Source organism: Alligator sinensis, unplaced genomic scaffold (assembly GCF_000455745.1).
Source record: "Alligator sinensis unplaced genomic scaffold, ASM45574v1 scaffold85_1, whole genome shotgun sequence".
NCBI classification, from domain to species: Eukaryota; Metazoa; Chordata; order Crocodylia; family Alligatoridae; genus Alligator; species Alligator sinensis.
Genome location: NW_005841891.1, coordinates 582921 through 594157, shown reverse-complemented (window position 1 = coordinate 594157; position 11237 = coordinate 582921). Strand labels below are relative to the sequence as shown.

At 42.2% G+C, this 11237-nt stretch overlaps 1 protein-coding gene across 5 annotated transcripts in view; it reads right to left on the bottom strand.

The window, feature by feature from the left end:
• Nucleotides 1-11237, bottom strand: part of TECPR2 (tectonin beta-propeller repeat containing 2) — a 173566-nt gene that overhangs the window by 103397 nt on the left and 58932 nt on the right. The window contains exons 17-20 of one of the 5 annotated variants that reach the window (XM_025197165.1): nt 11081-11222; nt 9942-10091; nt 9568-9663; nt 7085-7381 (exon numbers count right to left, since the gene is read on the bottom strand). In XM_025197165.1, coding sequence (XP_025052950.1) covers nt 7359-7381; nt 9568-9663; nt 9942-10091; nt 11081-11222 — 411 coding nt within the window. In that variant the 3' untranslated portion in view covers nt 7085-7358. The other 4 variants (XM_025197164.1, XM_014517100.2, XM_014517099.2 and 1 more) reach the window with 4 other exon arrangements.

Below are 11237 nucleotides of genomic sequence, written 5' to 3'. Positions count from 1 at the left end.
AAACTACAGGCCCATCAGCCTGACCTCTATCCTGGGGAAGGTCTTAGAAAAAATCATCAAGGAGGCCATCCTCAACGGACTGGCCGATGGCAACACCCTGAGGGACAGCCAGCACGGGTTTGTTGCGGGTAGGTCTTGCTTGACCAATCTCATTTCCTTTTACAACCAGGTGACCTATCACCTGGACAAGAGGGAAGAGATTGATGTCATATATCTCAACTTCAAAAAAGCCTTCGATCTGGTATCCGATGATCACCTCTTGGTGAAACTGGCCAACAGTGGCCTCAGGTCCACCACGATCTGCTGGCTGGGGAATTGGCTCTGGGGTCAGACCCAGAGGGTGGTGGTTGACAGAAGTCAATCGTCATGGTGCCCTGTGACCAGTGGGGTCCCTCAAGGCTCTGTCCTTGGACCTATTTTGTTCAACCTCTTCATTAATGATGTGGACATTGGAGTCAGAAGCGGACTGGCCAAGTTCACCAATGATACCAAACTTTGGGGTAAAGCATCCACACCTGAGGACAGGGGGGTAATCCAGGCTGACCTTGACAGGCTCAGTAAACGGGCGGATGAGAACCTGACGGTGTTTAACACCAAAAAATGCAAGGTTCTCCACCTTGGGAGGAAAAACCTGCAGCATGTCTATAGGCTCAGCAGTGCTATGCTGACTAGCACTACGGATGAGAGCAACTCGGGGGTCAGGACTGACCACAAGATGAACATGAGCCTTCAATGTGATGCTGCAGCCAGTAAAGCAAGCAAAACGCTGGCTTGCATCCATAGATGCTTCTCAATCAAATCCCAAGACATCATTCTCCCGCTGTACTCGGCCTTGGTGAGGCCACAGCTGGAGTACTGTGTCCAGTTTTGGACTCCACAGTTCAAAAAGGGTGTGGAGAAGCTTGAGAGAGTGCAGAGGAGAGCCATGTGTGTGATCAGAGGTCAGGAAAACAGACCTTATGACGAGAGGCTGAGAGCCATGGGACTTTTCAGCCTAGAAAAGCGCAGGCTCAGGGGTGACCTAATGGCCACCAATAAGTTTATCAGGGGTGTTCACCAGGATCTGGGGGAACACTTGTTCACCAGAGTGCCCCAAGGGATGACAAGGTCGAACGGTTATAAACTCCTGCAAGACCATTTCAGGCTGGACATAAGGAATAATTTTTTTACTGTCCGAGCCCCCAAGGTCTGGAACGGCCTGCTGCCAGAGGTGGTTCAAGCACCTACTTCAAACGCCTTCAAGAGAAACCTGGATGTTTTTCTTGCTGGGAGCCTATGACCCCAGCTGACTTCCTGCCCCTGGGGCAGGGGGCTGGACTTGATTATCTTCTGAGGTCCCTTCCAGCCCTAATATCTATGAAAAAAAATGGTTCTGTACTTTTGGCAACAGCATCTGAGTGGTTAGTTATAACAATGCTAACAAACAGAAATGGATTCAATTTGCATGGAAGGTGTGGAGTGGTTCTCCCCTGTACAACCAGAAACACACATACGTGTCCATGCAGGCATTGCTACTGTAGCATTGTTTTCTATAGTTATTTGGTCCTTATGAGTCAGTGCTTGTAAAACAGAAATCCAGTAAGAAAGAAGAGGACCCTCTAAAATCAGTAAGAGGAAAGATTACTGATGGTCTGTAGACCTGAGTCCATGCTCAGATACTATGGTGATAAGCACACTATGAGGATATCTACATGGCACCAAGCAGTGCCATGCAGACACCCCATGATTGCTCTGGAGCTAGAAGCAGGGCCGGCTTCTAGGCCAATATGCCTAGCTTCTCAGGCAAGCAAATAAGCCTGTGCATAGTGCTATGCTAATGTGTTTATACTGTATCTGGTGCAGGGCTATTGTGAGTAATGCCATCTGCCTGACACTATGCAGACATAACCCATAAGGCTTACATAAAGGTTTTCAAAGGAATGTATGGGAACTAAAGGTGCCTAGGCATGTGCTCCAACACGTTCTAATTAGAATGCATCAGAGCAGACTCGATCAAGTCTGCTCCATGTTCTAATTAGAGCACTCTAGCATTGCCACAGTGTCATGTGTATATGCCCTGAGGGTTAAAAAATGGCTGCGGGGGCACTTTAACGTTTGTCAAAGAAGCTTTAGTTAAAGCGTCCCATGGCCATTTTTAAATGTGGTGAGGGGACGCTTAATATGTATGACACTGTGGTATTTTAATTAAAGCAGCTCTCCAGGAACTGCTCTAATTAAAACTCCCCTCCCCCCATCCCCTGAACATATGTATATAAGCACCTGAGGTGCTCAACTCCTACTGAAAGCAATCAAATCTGGGTGTTTATCTCCCTCCCGAAGGCAGGGATTTTCCAACAGAATAATACCCTAGCTACTTACTCCCCATCATGTTAGCATTTTGCACCTTATGGGTGAAGCTCACTATATGCAGAGGGCTACCACAAGGCATATGCACACAGCAGCTTTAGTTTGAGGGACTGAGTACGAGTTAACTTCTATGTAAGTAATAGCTACCATTTGGGACTGATCCAGGGACGCTTGAGCTAAATACATCCATCTCCTCTGGTCAAGCTAAGCAGCCAGGCTCTCCAGTTGAGAACTCTTAACAGGCTCATATCTGGGGTTTGGACAGGGCTAATGACATACCATACTGACCAAAGAAGTTACACACAGGCTCCACGCTGGCCTTTCAAACAGCAGTAACCTTAGCAAAACAACCGTGCTTGTGGGAGATGCCGAAACACAACTGGGCTGAAGTGCCTCTAGTTTTCTAAGCCAAAGCCCTGTTTGGTTCTAGAACTAGTTCTGAAAATTCAACAAATTGTCTGACTGCAAAAGTCAGGGATCAAAATAAGTCTTTAAAGTGAAAACTGAGTCCCAGCTTGCCCTGGGCAGCACCCTGGAAGTTCACTGGGTGGGAAGTACCTCCTGCCCATGCCAAAACCTGCCACATTTCACTCTGAAGGGCTTCAATTAAAAATCAGCCTGGGTGCAGAGAAGTGCCACAAAATAAGAATATAAGCAGCTTCAGATACGGCACACCAGCCCCATCCTGGCATTAATATGGTGTTACGGATCAGGCAGAACTGGAGTAGAAGGAATTCTAATCGTCCCTTTACAGGCTCCTCTGTGGAGTAGCTAAAACTGGTGAGGTGGGCAGGAGAGAAGCATGCAGTGAGCAAAAGGGAGGGACCTACTGTGTAACATGCTTCAAGAAGATATGGCAAGATCTGTCCCCTCCCTCCAAAGAGCGCTCAGTACTGGAGCCCTAACACTCAAGCCATTATGCAGGTAGGGAGAATTTAAAAAAATTCAACTGCCTAAAGAACAGCATGAAAAGAAAGCAAGCTCTCTGAGAGCAGAGAGATTTGGCTCCCTGACGTATCTGGCCAATATCTAGGTCTGCCAAACACAAACCTTTGCAATGATTTTTTTTAAAATACATGCTGCAGCCATTCTAAGCAATCATCCAGCTAATTAGTGCAGAAGCACAATAGAGCTACCCAAGTACTTATGGTGTTATTATTACTATCTAATGAGGTCGCCAGTGTTAGCACTATAATTATAAAATTAATTAACAATGCTAAATTGTTAAAGTGCTACTCTCCCAATCCATCATGCTCTCCACAACTCCAAAGAACCGACTTTTACCATAGGCAGACAACAGTCAGTGCTGTACTGATAGCCGGTTTATTTCTATGTATATTTCACCCGGCCACCTTGCACAAAGTTGAAGCTATTATTAAATGTGTATGAAATTGACACAAAGCTAATGCATGTCCTTTGGGGTTTCCAGAGATGAGATTTAGGAACACAGGCTACAAATTGCAATCTCTGTGCTTCATGCAAGAATAGACCATAGGAAATGAGAAAGCCTTTTGTAGAGTATAAAGGGTTATCAGGTGCACCTTGCTACAGAACAGCCCTCTCTCTATCTGCAACAGGGAAGCCAGTATAATGTTACTTAAATATAATTCTCTGTGTCCACTGAAGAAGCTACACTACAAAAATCACCAGCTTCTGGTAGGGGTACAGACTAGAACAGAGAAGGGCATCTGAAGAGGTCTCATAATTATCAGCATAATTTGTGCCATTTGGCAGTGCATACAATAACTCAACTAGTCATCAGCTGTGAAGTTACAACTTTGAGCAGCTTTTGATGGCATAAAGGATGGTTCTTTGACTGAGGAATGGATTTTAAGTTTTTTGGATGCTTTGTCTATCTTTGCTTTTACAGTGCACAAAAATAAAATGCTGATCTCCATAACTAAGCAAAAAGTCCTCACAGCACAGAAATGTGAAGTTTAGACAATTTCTCCAAAACAGCATATGATCTTTATTGCCCTTGCAGCCAGCATCAAATAAGATATAGTTTTATGGTTGATATAAGGATTGTGACAGTGCTATTCACATTTTTTTTAAAAGGCCAGAAGAAACCATAATGATCATTTTAGTCTGACTTCCTGCATGACACAGACCATAGTTTCCAACAATAATTCCTGCACTGGGTCCAACAGCTTGCAGCTGAACTGGATCATATATATTTTTTTAAAGAGAGCCTGGGCGTATCTATATGTTCATTAATGTGCCATAATTACAGTTCAGTACCGGTAATAACAGGTACTAAATGTGCCGTAACCCCTCGGGGCGTTCTGGTGATGTACCGTAATGCTACTGAGCATTAGCACAGATGGATGCTTTTTGTATGACTTTAATGTGCATTAGATTAAGTCTACTGTGCATTACTGCATTAGCATTGTTTTTGCCAGCTGTGCTAATACGCAGTAAAATTAGTCTAATGTACATTAAGCGTCTCATGTAGACGTGCCTACTCAGTGGGAAACCCACTTTCACTTAACAGTGGAGCCACTTACTGCTCAGTATGAGAACATCCCCACTCTAGGTGACTGCAAAGTGCAGGAGGAAAGTCATTTGGGTTTCTTAGATATTCATCATTTTCAGGGGAACTCTGGTCACATCAGTAAAAGACTAGCACTTGCAACTCACCTTTGACCTTCTGTGAATTAAAGCCTGACCCTGCAAGTTCTCTCAAGTTCTACTGAAAGGAAAATGGGCAGTGCTCAGCACTTCTCAGCATCAGGCCCATTTGATTATTTTGAAGCTTCTTGGCTACCTTTAAAAGATTGCCATAGCTATGATATGCAACTGTAATATAACCACAGCTCACTGAAGGATCTCTTATGTAAAATAGCACTAAGGAACTTACTATGGTCATCTAACAGATCTTAGGTATAGTAACTTTTGGTTACTACAAGCTTGGGTGGGATCTAGACAAATGATTTAGAGATGAAAGGCTATGTCTCATGACAGAAGTAGAAACCGAAAGCTACTCTAGGCCTACCATGTGCCGTTCCTCTCACCCTAGTGCTGCTTTCCTATAGTGAATAACATGTTACTGTCCTATGAACAAGAACCCACTAGAGAGTAAAACCTGTGCCCCAAACTAGAAACCCATTTCTATGAAAAATGGAAGCCAGGACTTCTGTTCCAGGATACCATCAGATTACACTTTAAATCAGTCTGGAAATTCAACTGGGTACAATTGACACTGGCCTATTTATTAAGCAATGCCTCCTACTAGAAGCAAATGGCTCCCAAATTTCAAGATCTGCATTGGTAGTGCAAGGGCAAAGCTCTGACCTATGAAGCCTGGGACCTTCCTATTTGGTCACATCTATGCTGGGAAAATGCATTTGTTAAAGAACATGCTAAATGTGACTGCATTTAGAGTAGAAAGGGATTGCATCTAGAGTAGAAAGTTGTATTTAAACATGTTAGTGATAACACCTGTTATCAGCAGAGGCACTTATGCTGGATACCTCTTAATTGCAAATACTTTTGGTGGGAAAAAGTTCTCCTTGAGGGAGCCGCACCTTTGAAATCACCCTCCAATACCTTAACTTTGGTGGCATTCTTCAGATCCCATCTATTTGCAGAAGGGATGGGGAGCTGCTTTTAACACCTGTATAAACTAGTGTTCTCCAACTGACTGGCAAAGGGCCAGCATGAGGCATGCTGGCCCCTGCAGCCACCTCATTCATTGTCACATGCAGTGACCAGGGAGAATCCCAGCACCCACCTCCACAGCATATGGCCAACGTGGCATGCAGCCCCCAGGTGTTACACAGTTCTGGTCTATGTCACAACCCAAGGGTTTGATTTTGTGTGCGCGCGCTTCGGCACTGCTAAATTATTTCCCGCCACGAGGAGCTTTCTTTGCAGGGTGCATTTCTCAGTTGCAAAGAGAAAACCCCGGTGCAAAGGAGTTCCCGCCACCCGCACAGTCTAAAACAAAATATGGCTTCTTTTAAAACTTGAAAAGGAAGTGTAATTCTAAAGGTTTAATCCATTCTTTCTGTACCTGAACTTTTATTAGGAAGTGCTAACATACAAAAGGCAATTCTTAATATCTGACAGTCAAAAAAGAGCCTTCAACCCCTTTTTTTCCTAGTCAGTTCAGTAATAAAATCAATATGAAAACCAACCTGGTCATCTGTCTAGACGGCTATTTTCTACTGCACTCAACACCATGTCATCAGAACACCTGTAAACTGTGACATGACAATTATTCTTGTACCATGGCAACAGAACAGACTGAGATTACAAATGAGAGATTACAATTTTTCTGCAGAATCCAGAAGAAAGCTGAGCTGGGTTGTCAAGGGAAAAGCAATGCTGATGATTACTGAAGATATCAGCATCCAAATAAAGGAAGAAAGCCAGGAAGGTCTTGTACTTATAAAATGTTATTTGGGAGTCAGAGGCCTTAACTCTCACACCAGTTTATTAAACCTGGCCATGCCTGTCTGTGTAAACTTCAGTGGGTCATAACTTCTATGGCAGCTTCTCCATCTGAAAAAAATGGAAACTAACCCTCATTACCCAGAGGAGATAGTTACAGAGGCACTATTTGGGAAATACTGACTCTAAGATGCTGCAGATTTGTTAAATTTATAACTGAGGACACAAAGATTTCATTTGCTCTGTTGGATTTCTCTGTATGTGGAAGTTCTTCATTAAGGTCCACATTCAATGTATAAGTGCAACTTGTGTACATTCAACACAGAAAGAAATATTACCAAGATATCTAGCAGCAAGTGATCACTTTAATATGGATGTGTTTAGACTGCATTTAGTATTAACACATGCAACATCTCATGAGGCAGTGCAATGGCCACAGCATTTTCACAAACACACATGGTACTTTTAAAACAGTGTCCCTTCAATCCAGGTCTATACATTGTCATGACCAGTTTCTTGCCCCTTCTGTCTGATGTAACATGGGGTTTTGTACATACCTCTGTCTCTCTTCAGCCTCAAGAGGAGTTCCCTGCACAAAACTGATGCTTAATTTTTCATCAGACATAGAACAGATGAGTCTCTGGATGCAGTAATTTGAAAAAAAAAAAACCTAGTTTATTGCACTTGTCTCAAAACACAACAGAGAAAACAAAAACAAAGTACAGAAATAAAAGGGAGCTAAAAAAATGAAAAAGTTACCATCTGAGTTTAGGCTTAATGAAATTACACTAAGAAATCCCATCACTTCAGAAGGGCTTTCAACACCAATTTAATATTAATGACTAAAGCAAGGTACAGTATAATACAGTATACAAACAGCTAGCAGGCTCCAGCCATTACTAAGACAACTCAGAAAAGTGTAATACAAAAGTGTCAGTATTAAATAACGCCCATGTATCCAAGCATCTGGTCCTTGGCAGGAAGCAGAGAAGTGCTGTCCCTCCTCCAAAGCAGGTGACCCAGGAATTGCTGTGGGATACTTTCAAACTGGATATCCACTTGGTGAGGGGTTCTCAAAACACCCAGCTATGCTTGTACAAAACAGGCTGGGTTACTTCAGAAGCTGAATCCATTACAGTCCAGTGCCAGGCAGACTAAAAAAAGCTCTGTGGCTGTCTCCATATATGGATGAGGAAGAGATGAGGCAAAACAGATCAAGTGTAAAAGAGAAACAAATCTGACCTCCCCCTCACTACCAGGCTTAAAGATCACACTGAGAACTGACAGCCCATACTAGAAGTGCTGCTAAAAAGAACTTCCCCCAACCCCCTCTCTCAAGTTAGTCCTTTCTACCAACAGATTTACACTTTGCACCATGTTTATCTCAAACCCATGCAGTGAAGGAAAACACACCCTCTTTCTTCTATCCACCAACGCAGATGTTTTCAAAACTGACATGTTCACTTTTCCTTACACCCTCTCCTGAAGCTGGCTCATTTACAGCACTGGTTAGCAGCTGTTTAAACATTCATATGATGTACACATTTATGATGAACATAAAAGTAATTCCACCTACATCACTGAATTTAAGTCCTTTTCACCTATAATTCTAAATATTAAAAAAGATGAGGTATCCTTTAAAGAAGATTTAGAGTATAAAGAAAAATAAACTGCAATGATTAAATTTACTCAGTGTGTTGCTCAGTTCATTAAACACCTCTGCTGCAACATCTGTTAAGTATAAGACACTTCAAAATTTAGCTAACATAGCTAAAAATCTCAATCTTGTTAGGCATCTGTCAATAATATCACAGATTTACTTAGGGGATATATAGATAATTCTATCAATTACCATTTTCTTTATAAATGTCTGAATTTGGTACTCAAAAAAAATGAGTCCACAAGATAAAGCACTGAACTGATTCGAGGCACAAATACAGTGCAGCGGGTACCGTGAGAGCTGTCTCACACTTCCCTGCCGCTGTCTCACAAACCCGATCTCCAACTTCCCTGCTACTCCAAGTCCTGGGCCTCTACAGAGCAGAAAACACTATGTGAAGTGGAAAAACATCCACCTGAAACTAGGATGAGTCTAAACTTGTCATTTGTTAATGAAGCCAGATTATGAACCCAAGTTTCCAGAGATGGAAAATTAGTGCAGCCTTGGGGATATTAAGATGAAAATGGTTCAAATCATGTTAATTTTGACACCAGTGCAGTATTATCCTGATGTTATTAGATGTTACAGGGAAACATATTACCATATTTGGTTCCATGCTGTACAGAACAATCTTCTTAAATGCGTACAATAGACAGACAGCATTTCCCTCTATCTGGAGTATCAAGTACAAGAAATTGAGAAATGTTTAATGTTTCTGCTGTTGAGAAATATTTAATGTAACAGAAGCCCTTCTCAAAAGAAGTACATAATATATATATATATAGATATATATTAGTGTGCATGCGGTTGTAAAATATCCACTTTCATTGCTAATAAGGTTAGAGTTATATTACCAAATGAGCTGCTACATTAACACACTTAAACAACTGCAGTATGCCACACTTATAGTCTCCCAAGAGAGACTGGAACAAACACCTGAATGCACAATGGTGGGACTATCTGACAGTTCAAGTTTTCAATAAAAAAAGTGCTAATATTGCATGTCCAATATAAGTGGCTTTAAAACCCAACATTCTGGATGTACGTTACAAGAATTCCAAGTGTTCTTCTTGCTATTCCACTATTTCATGTGCTCAAGCACTTTTATATCACCTCCCATTCATCTTCAAAATCATCAGGGTGAAGCAAAACAGAAGGGTCGCTACCTTTCTGCAAGCCGTAAGAGTGACTGAAGGTCTTAGTGAGGCGCTGAAGAAGGTATCCTGAAGAACTAACTGCCCACAGTTCATCTAGAGGTGTCACTGCAAAACAACAGTAACCTAGTGTTTAGTTCACGCAATATGCTCCAGTTACAAATACTCAACAAGCTATTTCTGTTCAACTATATTTTCCTTGGTTTTGGTGTCACTATAAAAGCCTAGGTTACCTAAAGTTTTATGGTCAAACAAGCATAATGACCCTTCATTTAAAAACATGACATTCCTCCCCACTCACAATTTGAAAGCCACCTGGCAGAGCATATAATAGGTATCACAAGGCTGGGCAGCGAGGGTTTCAGATGATCATGAAACTCACTTGCCTGTTAAACAAGACACATTGCCTGGAATCTTCTTCCAGTAGTCTCCTGCTGCGTTCTTGTCAGTAACGCCATATCGACGTGCTACATCTCCATTTGGACAGCGTGCCCAAACTGTTCGAGTGCTGATAGCCAACTGACATGCCTGCAATCCTGAAGGGAAATGCATAATGAAAGCGATTCAAGCAATTTCCTATATGTTTACAAAATAGCTCCGTGCAGTTTAGTAAGAGAAGCAGGTGAGACTGCAGTATTATATATCATTCTTGGTAAGGGGAGAGCTGTCCAATATAGTCAGATATGGAGAGCTGTAAAGCTTTCCAGTCTGCTTCCCTGCTTTATTAGCAGTCCATTTGGGGCTGAATTTTGTCCTTCACCAATGTACAATCACAATGAATTTAAGAGTTGCTCAAGTGTAATGGCATATGTTGGTCTTAGGAGTTAAAAGGTGAATGTGACACTGTGAAGCTATATACTGTGAGAGTGGGAGCAATCTGACATTTATTTAGCCCCCTTTAGTCAGATTGAGCTCACTGCATTATACAAACTATTAGGCTGTATACAATTCCCAATTCCTTTCCTGACATTTAAAAACACACAGCAGTGCATACAACTATTTAGGACAGATTAGGAACTCTATAGACAACCAAAGGGCAGGTTTTAGCCAGGCATGATATAATTACCCAATCTGGAGTTTGTCCAAAACAAGTGGATTATCGTAATGCAGCCTCGCACAATGAAGCTAGGTGTTTAATAACCACATGAGGACGGGATCCTGACTTTGGCACATTCAGAGACAGAATCACCAAGAGCAGAGCAGTTGTGAACTCCTTGTGAGCACTGCTAAAGTCCTGATTCAGAGGGAAAACCACCACCTTTTCCTGCAGCAACTTGAAACAGTGTGCTGCAGCCTACTCTACAGAGAAAACACATCCAGAATCAGAGTGTTCTTAAATGGAAGATTATCTTTAAGAGACACGCACTCAAGTCATGACAAAAGACTGACCCAGTAACAAAACCAGCATTAATCATAGCAATCTGTCACACTTGGCACTGTGACAGTCACTACCCACCAGAAACAGGGTTCAAGCATTTCAAGGATTGCATTGATGGGCAGAAGCACACATGAATGCTATTTTTACCTGGTATGTGTTCCCAGTCTGTGCCTACTGGCATCTCCTCCGTAATTCCAATTCGCACGTGAACGTTACATTTGTTGTCAATTGCCCACAGCATCTGATCGTTCGGACTTGAATGAACACTGACCAAGTTGATTCCCACTGGCTAGAAAAATTAAAA